A 21,788-nucleotide genomic window follows, 5' to 3' on the forward strand; every position below is an offset into this window, starting at 1 on the left:
TGCAACGCGCCCCAAACTTTTTAATCTGGGTCACTAAAGAAACTTGAACTGTGTTTATTCTGGTTTTATACAGGAAACTATGGGAAATTATCACTGTGTTGTTCACTAGATTAGTGAAGTCTACTGGTTTGTCATCAATAGCTAGACAGCTAACAAATGGCGACAAATTAGTATAATTATAAAAGAAGCCCGTTTACGTGTAATTTTAATCAACAAAATTACCACCGTAACTGGTCTATATCTTGAGAATATTAAAAAAATCGAAGTTAATGTTAGTTACCGCAAATGAAATAATGCTTGAAGTATTGCATAACAACTTGCGTTTCTCTGGGATAAAACACCTTATACCAGGAATTCTTAACCTTTTTTGTATGTTTTACCCACTGGACAAAAATAAACATCACATTTACCCCCAATATATAAAGTGGTGCTCATTTATTAAAAAAACGAAGGTAACAAATTACATCAGTTAAAGTCAGTGCGACGGCTACCCTTGCTTTTTGGCAACGAGTTGTTCAAGGTCTGGTAAATTAGTAGATAATGCACAACGAATATCAGATTCAACATGTTAAGTCGGTTTCGTGCTTTAGATTTTATAGTAAGCAATGCGCAAAAGTCAGTTCGCATTGGTTAGTTAAAGAAAACAGAACCACAATATTTAGAGCTTGAATACATATAGCCTTGGATTTACCCCCTAAAACGAGGATATTTACCCCATGGGGTAAATTTAGCCTAGGTTAAGAAAGGCTGCCTTGTACTATCTGTTAAAATAACAGTATCACTTTTATTTAAACTCACACTCTTTTACCAATAAATTCCTGCCTGTTTGTACCTCGTTTCCTAAAATGAATTCTCATCATCTGACGAATAAATTGATTGACGGCGAAACAGAGAGTTTTTTCTAAAGTTGTCGTACAAAATAACCTTTTTTGCTTCCCATGTCTGGAACGAGGAGTTGATGCGAAATAGTAACACTTTGCTTAGCAATACAACAAAAGTCTGGCGACGCGGAGACGCATAAAGCTTACAGAAAAACAATGACAGCAACTTATTAGGTTGAACAAGAGGACTTTTCAATCGTTTTAAACCAGACCTATAGTTTAGCTTTATTTAGCCGCGGGCCTATACTAAATTGAGAAAGGTGTCTGCGGGCTGCAATAGATTTTATCTCACAATTTTGCTGTTAAAACATGTATTTTTAACATTTTGTTGGGCGGATCTAGGATTAATTTATGATTGAAATTGGGTTTAATTACATTCAAGAAGACAGCGTTCGCGCAAAGGGCGAAAACAACACAGGACGTCATACACAATCACAATAAAAAGGTGTGTTCTATGATTGAATATAAAATGCCCAATGAATTCGTGCGAAGCGTATAAAATGTATTGTAATATACTATGCTGGTTTAATTGTTCAAATGTCACGTTATGCATGTCTTCCAAGGGCTTAACACATTCGCTTAAACGCAAACATACTAAATCAGTGGTTCTCCAGCTTTTTATTTCCGCAACAGTCATGCGAATTTTACAGCGTGCTGTGTCACTTTATTGTGTCATGTTCAACCGTCATTACCCAAACGACACATTTCCGAATTTTCGCGCAGAAATGCGTTTTTAGCTTCGAATACCATTAGCCTCACCTTGGTAAACTCCTGATATACATTTGTGTCAAAAAACAAACATTGCCAATAAGCGATTTGATATATTGTTTTTCTTCACTTTTTGATATTCCTATCCAGGGTTTTTTTTAAGGTTTGGTTTGGGTGACCGCTAAGTAGTTTTAAAAGATCGCAAGTGTTTCATTTAAATACCAAAAAGTTGCAAGTCCAAAATTTGGGAAACCGCTGGAGAAATTTGGGGGACCGTTTCGGTAAAAAAAAACACTGTTCCTGTCGTATTTGATGTGTTGTATTTCAAAGCATTTAATTTTTTTAATATATCACATGTCAAGCGAAGTGAAATCGCTTGTTTGACAAATTCGATTAGGCTAACTCCGTCCAGTCCGAACCATTCCGTCCAGTCCCGGTTAGACTCCTTCAAACTTATTTTAAAAAGGTTTAAACCGCCTAATGTCATTCCTAAAGAATATAGATTGATCAATAATGTTCTACTCAATTAATATTAATCATCTAAAATTAACGATGACAAACATCGAAGAATCGCATTGCAATCATATAATGAGTATAATGAGTTTAACTTGAAATATAAAAAGCACGATATGCAAACAATTGTGTTTTTAATACAAGGGCGGTTAAACAAAAACACAATTTAAGTTGACTATTCATTTCTAGAAGTTTCTGACAACATCGGATTAAGGCCGATCTGAGATGCCGTAAAATAAATGCAGTTTTGATTCCTAAATTAGGGGCGCCGTACTTTGAAGTAAAATCCTGAAAAAATTAACACAGGCAGCGGAAAAGTCCGAATTGTTTATATCGTATAAACGTGACTAGAATTTTAAAATCCAACCCTACGCACGACTGCAAAATAAAGCGAAGGAAAAGTAAAGCAAAAGAAGAAGGATATGAATACATAACACAGCAGCAGACCCAAAACAACGCCAAAAAATCAACACGTGTCCGAAAAAAAACTTTTTTAGGTTATTCAAGCAAGCGAAAACGTCATACATATCGACAGCACTAAGACCCAAATTAATCGACCTTAATTATTGCCGAGCATGCAAGGCAAAAAAACTAGCTGACAATCGCATTATGGGCCTAAAAACGAGATGAAAACGTTGTCGGTGTATAGTGGTAGACTCGGAAAGGTAATGCTGTGTTTAAACTTAAAGTGTGTAGCTCTTAAAACAAAATTATAGGGCAAGAATCTACAATGAGTATGAAAAAGGCTGCGCGGTTTCAAACTTCAAGCAAAGCGACAACTTGTTTCTGTGAGAGATTTCTGTGTTCTCTGTTTTCGTAAAGTACTGCTTAAAACATCGGAACTTAAATTGATTTTGTATAAAAAAAGAAACAACCTTTTATAAAGCTACAAGTATCAAAAAAATCTGTAACAAAAATTTCAAGTTTTATTTATAAAATATCATAATGGTAGAGTTGATGTCATTTTGCGAGTGTGCCAAGTCATTTGGTGATGAGTTGAGAACGGTGTTACTAGCAATTCCATCCCAATCTGTCAAAAGGTAGCTATAAATAATACATTTGAAAATACAGATGCATCACAAATTTTAAACTGAAGTTTGCAATAAAGATAAATTATTATCTAATTAGAAATTTTGAGTAAAATTATATATGGAAACCGCGTGTATGTTAGTATATATTTCTATACCGATATCTTTATATTTGTAAAAACGAACAACTTTTAACTTACTTAGAAAATCGTTGCAATCACTTTTGTAAGTTGAAGTGCTGTTCATTACGCCTCCGATGCAAGCAAATTCTCCATAACAGTCATTACATATTCTATATTAATATTTCAAGTTCAACTTTTCCTCAAACTATGTGTTACTTGAGCTTAATAAATTCTCAGTTTAATTTAGTTGTATAAATAACATTCTAATAATAACCCATCTGCTTTAATCGAAATGCTTTATCACTCCGCTATAGGCCTACCCATATGGATAATTTGACTATAATTCTAGTCACGCTATTTTTCTTTTGGTTGGTTTCAATGAATTACCAATCTTAGCGGTTAATGCAGGCTGAAAATTGTATTTTTTTAATATGACTTTATGATGTGACGCTTTCCCCGAATTACCAATCTCTTTAGTAAAATTCATCATAGATTTTAACCCTCGGGTTGTGAACCTTTTTGCAATATATATGCAGGGACGTGCAGTCAGGGGAGGCAGGTGAGGCTCTGCTGGAATACATTAATTTCTAAAAGTTTCTGATAGCATCGGATTAAGGCAGATCTCAGATACCTTAAATAACTACATTTTTGATTCCGAAATTAGAGGCGCCGTACTTTGAAGTAAAATCCTGATAAAATTAACACAGGCAGCAACAATGTCCGAATTGTTTAGATCAAGAGTCGGCAACCTACGGCTCGCGGGCCGGATCGATGTAATTCATCCGGCCCGCCGCCTCTTTGACAAATTAGACATTAGAGTCCATTTCACATACTTTTTGACAATTTAAACAAGGTGAGTGCGAAAAATTTTCGCGCTTCGCGCCAATAAGTTTTCTGCGTCCGTTTTGTTTACGTTTCATGCGCAGTGGAAGGCTGTCAAGTGCGTCGCGAAAAAAACGGAAAGCGTATTCAAAAATATTTGGCATATTTTTTCCAACAGTTTTTGTTTTTTTATTTTCAGCAATGTGATAAAAACTTACAAGAAGTTTACAAAAAACACCGGTGTACCAAAAACAAACGCGCTCGCTTTGCTCGCCAGGTGACCCTTCACTTAAAACGGTTAACAAACACTAAGCTAGATTAACTTTATGTGTTATCGCGTTTTCTCAAAGTAGTTTTATTACACTTTTCATAAGAAGTTTGGATGACGACGTGTGAACTCGAATTTTAAACCAAACAAACGCTTTCTATCGCGCTTTGCGTTAAGGCTTTACTGCCTCTGTAAATGTAATTAAATACGTTTTTAAGTGTAAAAATATCGCCCACCTAATTCACAGTTGTTCTAACATTTCAATACCACGATCGGTAGTTTTTATTTTGTGCGGCCCGCAGAGACCTTTCTGAGTTTGGTTTTGGCCCGCGACTAGAAAAAGGTTGCCGACCCCTGGTTTAGATCGTATAAACTTGACTAGAATTTTAAAATCCAACCGTTCACACGACTGCAAAAAACAGCGAAAGAAAGAAGAGTATACATAACAAAGTAATCAACAGGTGTCTAAAATATTTTTTTGGGGGCATATAATTAGGTTATTCAAGCAAGCGAAAACGTTATATGTCACAAATTTAATTATTGTAGCCCCTTTGTGCGGAACTAATGCCGCGGGAGCTGCCGTCCGGGTCGGCTACCCGTTGCCACGGTTTCCCCTCAGGAATAGGACATTGTGTGAATTTCGCAGCCTCGGTTTTCTCAGCGCTGCGTGATATCTTTATGTGCGATTTCGTTTTGGATTGCTTTGTGTTGCATTGTCATTCGTCGGGTGGATACCGAGAGAATCGGACGCATGTTGAGCACAGTTTGTAATCTCGTTGGTTAGAGACAAGCTGTAGCCTAATGCGAGCACTTGGTGAGTATGGTTATTTGCCGTATACTGATTATCGTTCCGTCCAATAAACGTCTTGCTCGAGAAAGTAAAGTCATTCCTATCCTTAGCAGCTACTTTGGGGATTGTGTCCCGATCAAGTCTGCGACATTATACATCGACAGCAATAAGTCCCAAATTAATCGACCTTAATTATTTCCGAGCATGGGCGAAAAACTAGCTGACGATCTAGGCCTTTCTGGGCTGGACTGAAAAACACGATACGATAAAAAATGTGGTCGGTGTTCAGTAGTGGTCTCGGAAATGTAACGCTGTGTTTAAACTTAGTGCTTAAAGGCACTGCCTCGTGCTTTATTTTTTTCTTTTATTTCCGTTGCGTTATTCATATCAAGCGTTTACGCGGTCAAAATCATTGAAATACGCGAAGAAAGGCAGACCTGTTGCAATTTTAAAATGTTTGCATCAGATGACCGGACAAAAAAATAACGCGCAACTTTCAAAGAGATTGGTAAAAAAGGAGTGAATAGGTGGCTGTCATAGGCGTACCCATAGAGGCCATGGCCACCTAAAAAATGTAAATACTGTACTTAATAATAATTTGTTTTGTAGCTTTTATGAGCCATAGCCTACCACAACAGTCGATCACAGGTATGCCACACCTTCAATTGTCATGAAACGATTTACGTTTGTTATATTAATATAGTTTACTACTTTTTAGTAATTTTGTTTTTGCTCTCTGAATGGTTTTTGAGTAATGCGGTAAAAATCAGTCAGTTGTTGCTCCAAACGGGCTGTTAGCATATTTATTTGTGTTCGATACGCAGTTCATACAATGGCAAAAGCTAAACAAAAAAGTTCAAACTTTTTTTTTATTTTTATCAGTACGATACCGTTTTGGTGGTTGTTCGAAAAAATCTGTGCCTCACCATATAGGAACCTCACCGTACGTCACTGTATATATGTACACCATAGAAATACGGCAACATAGTTAATAAAACATACCCTTAAGTACATTTTTTGGGATACTCGTCCAATGTTTCCAATTGCTCCAAGAACAAAAAACGGGTGGGATTTTCTGCTTGAAAATGCGATGTTGTATAGTTTTGGCATCTAAAACAAAAGCGTGAAGACTATAAAATATATTTGACGTATTCTATTAAGTGCAAAGCTTTTGGATCGCACTAGCCGTCACGTAGCATAATTAAGTATTGCAATTAACTACAGAAACAAACAGCGGTTTTAACTAACGATTCCCGGCAGGTCTTTATGTAATGTCAGGCTAATTTAGGGAGCGAGGTATAAAATGTAGCCCCAATTATATAAGTAGGCCAAGGGATTCGCCGACATAAAAAGAATACTTAAAACTTCATTACCGCAAAAATATTCGATGAACGTATCAATACGTTATAATGACGGTCTCCATAATTTATCGATAAGTCTGAGTCACCAGGTCAAAGGCTGCTACGAAAATGGATCAATTTAGGGTTGTTACAAGTACCATGTTTGGTGTTACATTGTAGTTAGTGGCTTAGTTAGTAGTTGGCTTAGGATTTTCTACTTGGCTATACGGTTGGTTAAAGTTTACTTCTTGAGTTGTGTCACTTTTTTTGGTTTATTTAAGAGTTGGTTTGGGTCCAGGCCAGCGGCACTACTAGAATATTTTTTATTTTTCAGGAACGCATGAAAGATTCCTAACCTGACGTATAGAAGTTTTTAGAGATGACGTCACACAGTTACATTTCCTAATACAAGCAACTTTAGAAAACTTGAGGTTGTCATTCGTTATCGAGATGAAATTTTTTTGTAAATGCATTTTTAAACAGTTGGCGACAAAAGCATTTTTTAAACAGTTGGCGACTTTTTTGCAACGAAACTTATTTGAGTTAAACTGATGTAATGCATTAGTTAGAACTGAAAAAGTTTCGCACATGGATCGGTATATATACTTGTTATGAAATGTAAATAGCCTAACTTTATTAAAATTGGCAAATATGATTTAGGTCTAGAATCTTAAGATATAACAGATCTTTTGCTCTTAAAACATGCCAGCAATAGTTATTTTACAGTTGGGTTTGTTTTGCTTAGATGCCGAATACAGTGGTTTTGGTTAAGTGCTTGGTTGGATTTTGGTTTGGGTTTTGAGTTGGGTTAAATAGTTTGGATTCTTTGTCGCAAAAAAACGCTTTCAAAGGCGTATCTAAATCCGCTCATTTTAACGACTTGCATACCATGCACCAAGCAACTTAAAATAAATATTAACATATTGATAACTTCCGACAACTCTATAGTATAATTACTTGGCGTGGCTGAAGGCATTTCAGACCTATGCCCGCGACTCATTAAAGGTGCAATTCAAGTGCAACGCGCCACTAACTTTTTAATCTGGGTCACTAAAGAAACTTGAACTGGTTTATTCTGGTTTTATACAGGAAACTATGGGAAATTATCACTGTGTTGTTCACTAGATTAGTGAAGTCTACTGGTTTGTCATCAATAGCTATAGACAGCTAAGAAATGGCGACAAATTAGTATAATGATAAAAGAAGCCCGTTTACGTGTAATTTTAATGAACAAAATTACCACCGTAACTGGTCTATATCTTGAGAATATTAAAAAAATCGAAGTTAATGTTAGTTACCGCAAATGAAATAATGCTTGAAGTATTGCATAACAACTCGCGTTTCTCTGGGATAAAACACCTTATACCAGGAATTCTTAACCTTTTTTGTATGTTTTACCCACTGGACAAAAATGAACATCACATTTACCCCCAATATATAAAGTGGTTCTCATTTATTAAAAAAACGAAAGTAACAAATTACATCAGTTATAGTCAGTGCGACGGCTACCCTTGCTTTTTGGCAACGAGTTGTTCAAGGTCTGGTAAATTAGTAGATAATGCACAACGAATATCAGATTCAACATGTTAAGTCGGTTTCGTGCTTTAGATTTTATAGTAAGCAATGCGCAAAAGTCAGTTCGCATTGGTTAGTTAAAGAAAACAGAACCACAATATTTAGAGCTTGAATACATATAGCCTTGGATTTACCCCCTAAAACGAGGATATTTACCCCATGGGGTAAATTTAGCCTAGGTTAAGAAAGGCTGCCTTGTACTATCTGTTAAAATAACAGTATCACTTTTATTTAAACTCACACTCTTTTACCAATAAATTCCTGCCTGTTTGTACCTCGTTTCCTAAAATGAATTCTCATCATCTGACGAAGAAATTGATTGACGGCGAAACAGAGAGTTTTTTCTAAAGTTGTCGTACAAAATAACCTTTTTTGCTTCCCATGTCTGGAACGAGGAGTTGATGCGAAATAGTAACACTTTGCTTAGCAATAAAACAAAAGTCTGGCGACGCAGAGACGCATAAAGCTTACAGAAAAACAATGACAGCAACTTATTAGGTTGAACAAGAGGACTTTTCAATCGTTTTAAACCAGACTAATAGTTTAGCTTTATTTAGCCGCGGGCCTATACTAAATTGAGAAAGGTGTCGGCGTGCTGCAATAGATTTTATCTCACAATTCTGCTGTTAAAACGTGTATTTTTATCATTTTGTTGGGCGGATCTAGAATTAATTTATGATCGAAATTGGGTTTAAATACATTCAAGAAGACAGCGTTCGCGCAAAGGGCGTAAACAATTGCGTTTCTTTGGCTTAAATTCGAGTCCACAGGACGTCATACACAATCACAATAAAAAGTTGTGTTCTATGTTTGAATATAAAATACCCAATGAATTCGTGCAAAGCGTATAAAATGTATTGTAATATACTATGCTGGTTTAATTGTTCAATAATCACGTTATTCACGTCTTCCAAGGGCTTAACACATTCGCTTAAACGCAAACATACTAGATCAGTGGTTCTCAAGCTTTTTATTCCCGCAACAGTCATGCGAATCACTTTACAGCGTGCTGTGTCACTTTATTGTGTCACGTTCAATCGTCATTACCCAAACGACACATTTCCATTTTTTTTCGCAGAAATGCGTTTTTAGCTGAAGTTCGAATACCATTAGCCTCAACTTGCTAAACTCCTGATATACATTTGTGTCAAAAAGCCGAACATTGCCAATAAGCGATTTGATATATATTTTACTTCACTTTTTGATATTCCTGTCGTATTTAATGTGTTGTATTTCTACACATTTAATTTTTTTAATATATCACACGTCAAGTGAAGTGAAATCGCTTGTTTGTCAAATTCGATTAGGCTAACTCCGTTCAGTTCCAACCATCCTTTAAATCCCGCTTAGACTCCCTCAAAAAAAGGTTTAATCCGGCCTAATGGCATTCCTAAAGAATATAGATTAATTAATAATGTTTTACTTAATTAGTATCAATTATCTAAAACTAACGATGACAAACATCAAAACATTGCATTGCAATCATATAATGAGTTTAATGAGTTGAACTTGAAATATAAAAAGCACGATATGCAAGCAGCTGTGTTTTTAAAACAAGGGCGGTTAAACAAAAACACCATTCAAATTTACTACCGGTATTCATTTCTAGAAGTTTCTGATAACATCGTATTAAGGCCGATCTTAGATGCCGTAAAATAAATGCATTTTTGATTCCGAAATTAGGGGTGCCGTACTTTGAAGTAAAATCCTAAAAAAATTAACACAGGCAGCAATGTCCGAATTGTTTAGATCAATGGTACCCAAACTGAAAAAAAAAGTTTCGCCAATTCACATTATTCCGTTTTTAAAAAGTATTTTTTGCGATATAGTTAGTCTTACTTGTTTGTTTTTTAGCTACGCAATTAACACGGCAGTGCACTTTTGAAATTCAGTCTGCTAAAAAAGATATTTAATGAAAAAGAAAGCAGAAATGTCCGAATTGTTTATATCGTATAAACTTGACTAGAATTTTAAATCCAACCCTACGCACGACTGCAAAACAAAGCGAAGGAAAAATAAAGCAAAAGAAGAACGATATGTATACATAACAAAAACAACGCCAAAAAAATCAACATGTGTGCAAAAAAAATTTTTTTTGGGGGGCACATAATTAGGTTATTCAAGCAAGCGAAAACGTCATACATATTTGGACAGCATGAGACACAAATTAATCGACCTTAATTATTTCCGAGCATGAGAAAAAACTAGCTGACAATCTACGCCTTTCTAGGCCGAACTGAAAAACACGATAAAAAACGTGGTCGGCGTGTAGTAGTAGACTCGGAAATGTTATAATGTAATGCTGTGTTTAAACTTGTGAAGCTTTTAAAAACAAAATTATGCGACAAGTATCTACATTGAGTATGAAAAAGGCTGCGGGTTTAAAACTTCAAGGAACGTGACATCTAATGCCAGTAAGAAATTTTTGTGTAGCCTACTGTGTTTTCGTAAAATTTTACTCAGAACTTTGGAACTTAGCAAGAATGTTATCAGAGTTTTATAACAAAGACATAACGTAACAATGTAACAAAAGGTAGGCTACATAATGTAAGCATATACAAATGAGTAAAGTAAACAACAGATACACTTGGTAATTACAATCCAAAGATTCAAGTTTTATTTATAAAATATCATAATGGTAGAGTTGATGTCATTTTGCGAGTGTGCAAAGTCATTTGGTGATGAATTGAGAACGGTGTTACTATTAGATCCGTCCCAATCTGTAAGGTAGCTATAAATATTAAATTTTGAAAATATAGATGCATCACAAGATTTTAAACTAAAGTTTGCAATAAAGAAAAATTCTTATCCAATCAGAAATTTTGAGTAAAATTATATATGGAAACCGCGTGTATCTTAGTTTACATTTCTACACCGATATCTTTATATTTGTTAAAACGAACAACTTTTAACTTACTTAGAAAATCGTTGCAATCACTTTTGTAAGTTGAAGTGCTGTTCATTACGCCTCCGATGCATGCGAATTCTCCATAACAGTTATTAACCCTGGGGAATATAGACGAGTACGTTGGTGCAATACGAACAGTCTAAAACAGCAGTTCTTAACCTATGGGTAATAACCCACATGTGGATAATTTCAGGATCTGGACAGAAATGGGAAAATGGGGAAACGGTTAAGAACCCCTGGTCTAAAACCTTTCGGCCCCAAGGGTAAACTATTACAATAATATTGCTGCGTTTCTGGTAAAGATGCTTTTAATGTCAGAATGACAAATTCTCAATAAAAGGGTAAAATATATTTGTGGGAACAATTATAATAGACCATTTTTGTTTAACGTATGAAATATTCTCCAAGCCTATTTTAGTTAATGTTCTACTGTCGCGGCGCCATTTTGCTTTACAAGGTGTTTATTTGAGCAAATATTGAGTAAAACCATTGCTCTAAAAATATTTACAATTATTTTATGGAAATTGTGTTGTTTGAGGAATATTTTATTACGATTAGCATTAAAAAAACAGATAGTTTGAAAAGTAAGACGTGAACCAAATCGCTATTTTATGGTGATCTATATGCTGTCCATGGTTTGTGATTAAATTTAAACATGTTGGGTAATTTATTGAAACTTACTTTACACCGGGGCACATAGCATAGGCGCTTCCCGACATTCCATAGCTCCTAAACTGAAGATAGCCAGAGGTAGCTTTAGGAATCGAAGGTGGAATAGAAGAGTTCAGGGAATCTTTGCCGACCGAGAAGGTTATGGGAACAACCAAGCCATCCGTAGATTTACACCCTGGGACTGGGTTTAGGATGCAAAAGGTAATTGTTATTAACGATTAGTACGTTCTACCAGGGCTACGAAGCCGGAGTCGGAGTCCGTTTGTTTTGCTAGAATCGGACTCGGGACTCGGAACACGAGTAAGACTACAAAAAACTACCCGAGTCCCGACTCCGACATGCGCATGCGCAGTAACAAATTTTGTTTGAAACAGATAAGGCGGCAAAGTGTAAGTTGTAAAGACGGAATAGCATGAGGTAGATATTTTCCGATCATGTGCATTGTGAGTCGATGAATTATATGACACCCCTATGAGAGGATTGCTGAAAAGCCACCGGAGTCGGACGTTGGATTAGTGAGTCGGATGCGGGTGTATTTTATCGGATTCGGGGGTTGAACTCGGTTATTTTTAACCGACTTCGCAGCCCTGCTCATTAGGTTTGAACTAAAGTACCTATATCGCCAACTCCTGCTACAATCGCCAAGATCTTGTTCATTGCGTTCCTCAGCTGAACTTCCGTGACCAGTCGACCACCAGTTCTTAAAAGAATTAAGCTGTTAGATTCATCGTAAACTGATTGATTATAATTACTATTCGTTAATTTATTGTGCGCACCTTGAAAACATTGTGTAGCCCACTAAAATGTTGGACCATGTTCCGTGTTGTGCATATAAAGAGAAAAAGTAGAGGTCAGACCCAGTTTGAACAGAGCTGCGATCTACCCTAACGTCGTCCCCAGAAAACCATTCCTAGAAACACAACCAATTTATTTGTGTCTTGATTTTTTTTTTTATTCTCGTACCTTTTTGTTGCTTATGGTAAAAAATACATCACAAACGCTTGGCGAAGTCGTGTTGTAACGACAATCGGATTTGTAGTGCATCACAAAGTTCCCATGACTAATATTTCCATTGTATGATGCCACTTCGTCTGTGTTTGGCCTATAGCTGTGGACCTAATATAAATAACCACAGTGCATCTGTTATAAACTGCATTTCTGCTTGAGCGTATTAGGGTTAGTGTTTCATTTAGCACATATTCTATGTTAATATTTCAAGTTCAACTTGTCCTTAAACTAGGTGTTACTTGAACTTGATAAATCCTCAGTTTAATTTACTTGCAAAAATAACATTTTAATAACAACCCATCTGCTTTAATCGAAATCCTTTTTGACTCCGCTATACCCATATGAAGATGTCGAATTATTCACACAAAAAACAACGTACTGGAATAAAATTCTTGTCACGCTATTTTTACCAGGTTGGTTGGTTCCAATAAAATACTTTTCTTAGCGGTTAATGCGGGCTAAATTTGAATTTTTTCATATGACTTCATGTTGTGACGCTTTCCCCGAAATACCAATCTCCTTAGTAAAACTCGTCGTATATTTAAACCCCGGGTTGGAAATCGTTTTGCATTGTATGTGTACACAATAGAAAGAAGGTAACATAGTTAAGAGAACATACCCTCAAGTACATATGTTGGGATACTCGTCCAATGTTTCCAATTGCTCCAAGAGCAAAAAACGGGTGCGATTTTCTGCTTGAAAATGCGATGTTGTAGTTTTGGCATCTAAAACAAAAGTGTAAAAACTTAAAATATATTTGACGTATTCTATAAAGAGCAATGCTTTTAGATCGCAGTAGCTGTCACGTAGCGTAATTAAGTATTGTAATTCTACCGAAACAAACTGTAGTTTGAACCAGGGAGTCGAACCGTTTGACTTTGCCGGTTCAGGTTCGGTTCGGGTTCAAATATTTTTTCGGAATCCGGTTGAGTTCTGGTTTTGGTTTGGAGCAATTAAAAAGTTCCGGGTCAGCTCCGGTTCGACTATATTTCTTTTCAAAACCGGTTTATAAAGTTCCGGTATTAGTTCGGTTCAACCTAAATATGTGGGTCATTAAACATGAAGAATAATTATTGAATTGTAATTCGTACTAAAACTAAGTTTCGTGACGCATTAAAAACAAGCAGCTCATTTTTAGTAGTCTATCTAAAAAAATTAAAAGCGACGTATTATTAAAAAAATTATTTTTTTTCTTAAAATTTCGAAGATGGCATAACTTGGCTATATAAAATACGAGTTGTGGCGTCATGCTGAAGTGAACCACTTTTTTGACCAGTTTGGGTTAGGTTAAGGTTCAGGTTTTTTTTAAATATGCGATTCAGTTCAGGTTCGGCATCTTAAAATTTCACAAAAAGCGGTTCAGGTTCGGTTACGGTTCGGGAAAAAATGGACAAAAACCAGTTCATAAAGTTCCGGTTCGGTTCCGGTTCGACTACCTGGTTTCAACTACAGAAACAAACAATAGTTTTTACCGATTCCCGGCAGGTATTTATTTCATTTCGTACTGTTTTGGGAAGCGATGGATGGAATGTAGCCAGTTTAATGTGTAAGGCAGGGGCGTGCAACCTTTCATACTGCCGGGCCAAATATGTGTATTCGGATTAGACCACGGGCCACTTGCATGTCTCGTCGTCTACCTGTTAGTGCAGTGGGCTGCAAACTTTTTGTTGCGGCCCAAAGTAGTCTTTTCAGAGTTACTTAAAGTCCCAATACATAAAATCCACTACAAAAACAGTGGCGGATTCAGGGGGATATTTGGTTTTAAGGTGAAATACTTTAAGGCTCTTAATGGCCAAAACACTGCCATGCTATAATATAAAACATTATATAAAACAGAATATACGCGCGAAGCGCGAAAAAATTGCGCTTGCATAGAATTAAATAAAGTTGGCAAAAAATATAGTTTTACAGGCTCACAAGACCACATTTGGCACGTGGGTCTTTCCAAGCTGGGCCAATTTAAAACGTTATATGCCACACCCATTGTTAAAATAAAGTGCAATGAATGTACGGCTATCATGCGGCCAACAACTACGGTACATAATAACACTAGGGTTCCTCTCCGGGATTGTTTCTACGGGAAATTCCCGGGATTTCCCGCGAATTAGCAATCCCGAATCCCGGGAATTTTTTTTTATAATCCCGGGTATTCGGCAACCTAGCAAAACTTTAAAAATATTGCCGTTTTTGACTAATATAAAGAAAAAAATAGTACCAACCATGTTATCGTCGTTGCCTGAGTTGTTTTATTTGCGCTTACAAGCGAAAAAACCTAATTAAATTTATTCTAACAAAAAAATGCGTCATGCATGCACAAATAAGGGTCCTGACGCGTATTAGAGAAGGTCTGGCGCTCCTTCAGTTATGAACGTATAAATTAATAAAAAAAAACGGTCTTTAAATACCGCTTATCACAAAGCAAATTTTTTGGGTTAGAATGCGGGTTAGCGTTTGGGTGAGGGTGGGTCAAGCGTTATTATTATTAATAAACATATTAATACTTGACCCACCCTCACCCAAACGCTAACCCGCACCTTAACCCAAACAATATGCGTTGAGGTATGCGGTATTTCTTTCCACGTACATAAGTGAAAGAACGCATAAAAATGAGCTTAATTAAATGTTTGAAGCTAAAATAAAAAAAATACAAACCTCAAAATGACGTATTTTATGTATAATTTTTTCGTCGGGATCCCGGGATTCCCGGGAAGTTTCATTTTTCAATCCCGTTTCCCGGGAGTGAAAAAATCGGGAAAAAGAGGAACCCTAGATAACACCAAGCTATTCAAAAATAACTTGCGGTCTACAGTTGGCCTAACACTGTGTCAGTGACTACCACAAAAAAAAAATTGCTCACACACGTACGTTGAACCGAACAATGCCACCGTAAAAGCGGCAAATTTTCTCAGCTGTGGAAACTTATTTAGATCGAGATGTTCGCGGTAAAAAACTACTTTTTAGCTGCGCAGAGAGAAATTTGTTTCTTTTTCTACAACCTACATGAACATTGAAATTGAATATAAAATAATTACATTTCAAATGAGCGAAAAAGATCAAACGGACATTTTTAATATCCTTTATTTACATGACCATAAGTAGCTATTCGAAAGCATTTTAAGAACACAAAAATGCAGCGCTCAGTGCAATTCACTTTCACACAAAGTTGTACACTTTCCGCAACAGCATCCAAAACACATTTTGTAGTCTTATTTTGTTAGCAGGTCACATTCTATTCTAATTCTAATAAACTAAAAATGTACATGCTATATAAGGTGACCTAGACTAAGGAACAGTCAGGAAGTTTCAATATTTTAACAGTTACCTGAATGTTTAGTGGTGCGGGCCAAAAACCAAAGCACACCGCGGGCCACATATTTTGGTTACGCCTGATGTAAGGGATTCGCCGACTTTAAAGTAAAAAGGGCCTACCTAAAACTTAATTACCGCAAAAATATTAAGGTATGTTGGGTTTAATCAGTTAAATGAGGCAACCTACAGGATAAATATACAAGTTATCGAAGAAAATTTAGTGTGATACAACTATGCAACTTAAAGCCTCCCGGCGATGTAAGGTATACAGCAGGAAACAAGTTATAATCCTTCACATATAAGCCATATAGGCAGTTTTTGACGTTTTAGGTAAAGCAGCAATACTATATATTTTTTTTCCTCCCAATGACTTGCTGTGGTTCGAAGGAATATTAGTTTTGTTAACCTCCTTTTTATTAGTGTTGCACACTGATTCTGTCAAGGCTAACCGAAAAAATTTACCTGATATCAATTCCATAGTACATAGAATTAGAGCATTCGTATCCAGCGTAAAAATGCATCTGCAAATTAGAAAAAACTGGTAATGCAAACGCTTAAACTGATGCCATGGAATGTTGTCAGGTCTGCCGCGGACAAATGGAAAAACAATTAAAATATTAAACGTACACCAGCGCACCACACTTTGCAAAGCACAACAAACATACTATACCGGCGGAAAAGAGGTATTACATATATGTATAACAGAATGTTTGAAAATGTGCTGTTCACTTACATATTTATTAACAGTTATGTTTCAGTAACGAATCCAGTAGGTAAATATAAATGAGAATTAGAAATAATGTTAAAAGTGACCCCCCTTAACATTAATAAAGGTTGGACCCTTTTGTTTCTAAACATCTCTATCAGCTGCTCACTTAACATAGACTAATGAACACTGTTATAGCTGCTTGTGAGTTATTCAGCGGCGCGGACGATATCGATACATTGCAGACTTTGCTGCTTCCCATATAGACAAAGTCTGATGGACTTAACACAAAAATAAGAAAAAATATTAGAACAATTTACAGTGACTTTCCGAACACCTTGTATTTTATATATAATTTCTACTATGTTCTCTATGAGTTCTTTCTTCTATTGAATAAACTAAAATAAATAACCAACCTGCATTCCACTTCTCGTGAACATGGTATCTGTAATACGATTAGAATCGGTTCCATATTGATAATTATAGAAATCAGGAATAAGAAATGAAACTTCAGATGCACGTAAAACCAACTGATTTAGAATCTTGTCAACGTCAAAGTAAAATGCTGGAATAAACATGTTTTACTTTTACTGTTTACACTTTATTTTTGTTTATTATGGTTCACCTGGTTTCGGATTAAGCGGGTAATGAACAGTGTATAAATTATACAAGTTGCCTCCAAAGGAATCCAAGAAATTGTTGGTTGTTTCGTATTGAATAAAAGGTTTCGTTTCATTAATTAAAGAGTTTTTCGTACTGTGTTGGACCATCACATTGGAAGCCTGCGTGTACAAGGATCTTATATCTCATTATATATACATTTTACATTCAAGTATTACAATAATACATACTTGTAACTGAAAGTAAGCCGGGCTTTTGTAATCGAAATTTGTGGAAAAACTGGCAGATTCGAAAACGTTGTAATTTTCCCAGTTTCTAGTATCTGCGAAAATACAAATGAACGAATAAGATAATTGCTAATTTTTTATGATTTTTTCGCTTACAATACGTGGATTAAAGAGTCATTGGTCGCCAAAGCTTCGTTGTTATGCTTACGCTAAATATTTGGGTCGCCACAAAAAAAAGTCAAAAAACACTGTTTTCCGAAATACTTAATAAGCTGCAAATCAAAGATTTGTGTCGTTTGGTGTAATACTCTTTAAAGGCAGGCTTAACATCTTTCCCGTCAAATTTTATAAATTTTGCTCTGGTATTTCACAAATTATAAGTGTTTTTCATGTGCGATCAACACCAAGCAAAAATATGGATGAGAAGAGCGTATATTGTTTGAAACTACATTATATTGTTTGAAACTTTACCTGTACCAGAAGAAGACCCATGACTAAACCAGACATCTCCACTTGAGCATTCACTTTTTATGTTGTCTTCGCTGATCATTGCAACCAACGTCCAGCCGCCACCACTTGACACCATATCGCAATAAACCTGTGTAGAGCAGTTCGAATTTATTTAAAATCCTAGCATAGTCCTAATGTAGCAATTAAGAGTAGATTGTCCTAAATATCCGATATCCGATAGCCTTCGACATTCTGTTGACACTGTATTAACACAGCTATACCTGTTTAATATCTAAAGATGCTAATTATTGCTCCAAATGATGTGAAATAAGTGTGTTTCACCTTTTATAAGTGAGGTTTGGATCTGTTTTAGTCACATTAAGTGATGGTGATACAAGCAGAAATCGTAACATCTTAATTAAGATAATGTCGATATTTTCGACCTTTTTGGCTTTAAAATTTATTCGTAATATAAATATAGTGATTTGCAAATTTAAATATGGTGATTTATAAAGATTTATAGATAGTAGGATCAAGTATCTTTGTGAATTAAAAAAAAGGTATTTAAACCAATTAAAACGCAATTTTTATTTGCGCAATATGACAGCACTCTTTGTCGCCATTTCGAACTTGTCTCATGACGTCAGGTCGTAAGGTCAGTTTGTTACGTCATCTCCTAAAACATTAAAGTTTCGCCCACTTGAAATGATTTATAGAACTCTCCTCTACAAAAAATATGTTTCATAACTACAAAGCCATGAGCTTTCTCTGTTATCTGCAATGCGCAACCAAAGTTTTAAAATGAATATACATTCCACGGAGAGCGTAAAAATGCTTTTAATTGTTTAAATTCGTCGGAGGTTTTTAAAAGTTTAAAATGTGGCCATGGTCCTCCAAAACTGTACTTTTTTTTGCTTATTTTAACTGAGTACGAATCTAATTAGGCTATGTTTCTAGGATGTCTTACTCCATTAAAAAATCGTTTTGGCCCAAAGGAGTTGTGCCTCCCATCAAACACTTAAAAAAAGGTTTGGAACGATCTAAAAAACGATAAACGGCGTTTGCGCTTGGCGCTAATCTATAACACTGATGTAGCTTTTGTATTTAAGGTGGCACCTGTCCAATTTACAACTAAAACCAACTAAACGTGTGATGTTTGTAATGATCCTTTTTTGACGTCACGTGCAGATATAACTTTATGACGAAACATTTTGACGTAACTTTGTGAGGTTGCAGTATAACGTTACGTTGCGTTATGACGTGATTTTGTGACATCATTTCTGACAAAATATTGTCATGAATCTCCAAACAAAACTCCTTGGTCCGCGCCTTGTCACCATCGTACTGTTGAACTTGGTTTAGGATGGGTTATTTGTGGAGTTAAAAGTAGGTTAAGACTAATAACTATAAAGCCTTTTTTAATTTGGCTTACTAATCAATCCACTGCTGGATTGAATTTTAATGGTAATTTTACTACAATATTGCATTAAACGTATCCATGGAAGAACAGTTTTACAAACTTAAAGGTTGAAAAGGATGACCATGTTTTTACGGTGTCCGTGACTAAATAATATACCAAATAACCATTGGCGCCCGCACTGGGGGGGAAAGGGGGGGGGGGCACTTACCCCCCCCCTGGAATTGAAAAAAAAGCGATTATTAGTATTATTTATAAGTGTAATATGTATTACTTATGAAGGTTAAAAATATTATACATTATCCATTGCCCCCAGTAGCGTATCCAGGAGGTACCCCATTTTTTAAGTGATATTATCGTATTTTGTTCGTTTTTGTCATGGTTTAACAAACTGTTTGAAGCGGCGTGCTTTTTGTAATTGGGTCACTCGTCCTAATCTAATGCGAAACCAAAATCGAGTGCAAAACGCCGGTTTTCTTCTTTTGTTTGGTCGACCGTAAACGCTGGAAGTTGGAAGTGTTTCTCTTTTGTTATTTAATTAGGTTGACTGATTAGCAAGTGCGTATTCGACAATTGATAACGCTAAGTCAAACCTTATTTCTTTTTTTCTCGCTGAAAAACGAGTTATACGCAGTATGTTCCCCCCCTGGAAAATTTTCTGCGGGCGCCCTTGCGAATAACTGTTTTCACACTTGAACAAGGAAACAAAACGCATATCACTCTAACGCAGCGCTTTTGCATATATAGGCACACCGCATTTTTTTGCATATATATGGCACACGGTGCGAGAAAGGAATTTGCGAGGTGCACCGCAAACCAAAATCATTATTTTTTTTCTCCTTGAGATCTGGATCATGAAATATTTTAATGATGTTCAACTATGAGTCTATGAGGCCTATTTAATCAAAATGTACTAAAAACAGAAACGCCAACAAATTTTCGAAAGAAACGCCAACAAATATTCAGAGGTCAACAGGTCTTTCCCGGAGTTAACAGCGGATCAGTTAAACATATCGATTACACCATTCTAATATATGTGTAGTGTAGGAAAATATTGACTGACTAAAAAAGCTTGGTTGCCTGGGCAAGACGCCGCGACAAAGCCCTAAAAATCTATCTCGACAACGTATGGTATTTTACACGCCTCTGTTTAGTAGAGCGATTCAAATACTAATATTTAGCACTTACAGTAATGTGTTTATTATAGCCCTTTGGCTGGATTACATAGAATCCACTTTTTGTCGTTCCTTCGTTTCTCAGAGCCAGACAAGATTCAAGTGGAACAGCACAAGTGGCAGTTGGCGAAGATCTACTACTGGTGGTTTCTTGATAGAGTGGTGAGTTGGTGACTGTAGGATTTTCCATAACCGCGTTCGGACCTTTGATAAACAGTGCTTTGTTTTGTATTTGAAATTGTTTGTTAGCGTAAATAACACAAAACTGCATTATGCCTAATCAAAACTTTTGCCAAATTACGTATGATTAGCGCAATGGGTTTAACTTAACTTACAATTTTGTTGAAGACTGTGCATGGTAGTCTGCAAAAAGCAAAACAAATTTAAAGTGGTGAAACAAAAATAGGATTTTGCAATGTTTTTTTTATTCTTAGCTTGTTTTGGGCCGACCCTAATAGCTAGGACACCCAACTATTAAGTCATATGTGTCGACATACGGCTGTTGGGTTCATACACAATGGCCCTAACAAGTCTTGTGAATTAGCAAAACCATCTTGACAAATGGCAGTATGTACAGCAATTTGCAAATCTTTGTTGTGTGCGTGATACTTAATCCTTTGTTTTAAATTTATGATTTATTAATTAAATCAAATACTTTCAGTTTATCACGTTTGACCGACAACAAAAGCTCTCCTATGTTTTTTTGCTAAATGACATGCTATTACGTAACTTTGTCCCATCATGTTTAAAAATTTGTATGCCACTCCTTGACACAAAAACCCTATAGTAGTTTAACTAGCTTCGCTAAAAATTGGAAACCACTTCATATACTAGAATAACGTAAGACTAAAATTTATCATACGAAAGAGTTGCTGCAATTATCAATAAATATCATTAGATAAAAAATCACCTTATGATCCAAGTAAAATGCAGTAGATAGTCCAATAATAATCAGCAGCAACACTCCGTTTACCACGTACATTGCAATCAATGATTTATTTCGCTTCTTGGGAGTTGACATATTGTCTTAAGCATAACATAGATCTTGTTAAATTAATGCAGCGTTTCTCAACCGGTGAACCGCGGCGCACTGGTGCGCCATGGAAGGCTGCCAGGTGCGCCGCGAGCAAAAGAAAAAATAATGTAGGTCCTATCATATAAAACATATATTTTTTACTTTCCTATTAAGCTTAGCTCATTCATAAGCCTTTCAAGTAGAAAACGCAATAAGACCTACAAAGCAACAAT

The 21,788-nt window shown here is 36.0% G+C and overlaps 2 protein-coding genes across 3 annotated transcripts; both read right to left on the bottom strand.

Moving 5' to 3' along the window:
* Positions 1-9,972: 9,972 nt before the first annotated feature.
* Positions 9,973-12,738, bottom strand: LOC146164731 (intelectin-1-like). Of its 2 annotated transcripts, none has more exons than XM_083382647.1 (6): positions 12,591-12,738; positions 12,404-12,537; positions 12,242-12,327; positions 11,637-11,808; positions 10,965-11,053; positions 9,973-10,767 (listed from the first exon to the last, which is right to left on the bottom strand). In XM_083382647.1, exons 1-6 carry the CDS (start codon positions 12,669-12,671, stop codon positions 10,664-10,666), a joined length of 666 nt encoding a protein of 221 aa, XP_083238773.1. In that variant the 5' UTR covers positions 12,672-12,738; the 3' UTR covers positions 9,973-10,663. The 2 variants fall into 2 exon arrangements, with proteins under 2 accessions (XP_083238773.1, XP_083238774.1); XM_083382648.1 differs by having other exon boundaries at positions 9,973-10,778.
* A 4,121-nt stretch (positions 12,739-16,859) lies between these two features.
* Positions 16,860-21,561, bottom strand: LOC146164732 (intelectin-1-like). Its single transcript, XM_083380805.1, has 8 exons — positions 21,451-21,561; positions 20,876-20,903; positions 20,554-20,744; positions 17,970-18,096; positions 17,502-17,593; positions 17,276-17,432; positions 17,067-17,215; positions 16,860-16,931 (listed from the first exon to the last, which is right to left on the bottom strand). Exons 1-8 carry the CDS (start codon positions 21,559-21,561, stop codon positions 16,860-16,862), a joined length of 927 nt encoding a protein of 308 aa, XP_083236931.1.
* Positions 21,562-21,788: the final 227 nt, after the last annotated feature.

The sequence above is a fragment of the Ascidiella aspersa genome, chromosome 2 (genome assembly GCF_963924565.1).
Source record: "Ascidiella aspersa chromosome 2, kaAscAspe10.2, whole genome shotgun sequence".
In the NCBI taxonomy this organism is placed as follows: Eukaryota; Metazoa; Chordata; class Ascidiacea; order Phlebobranchia; family Ascidiidae; genus Ascidiella; species Ascidiella aspersa.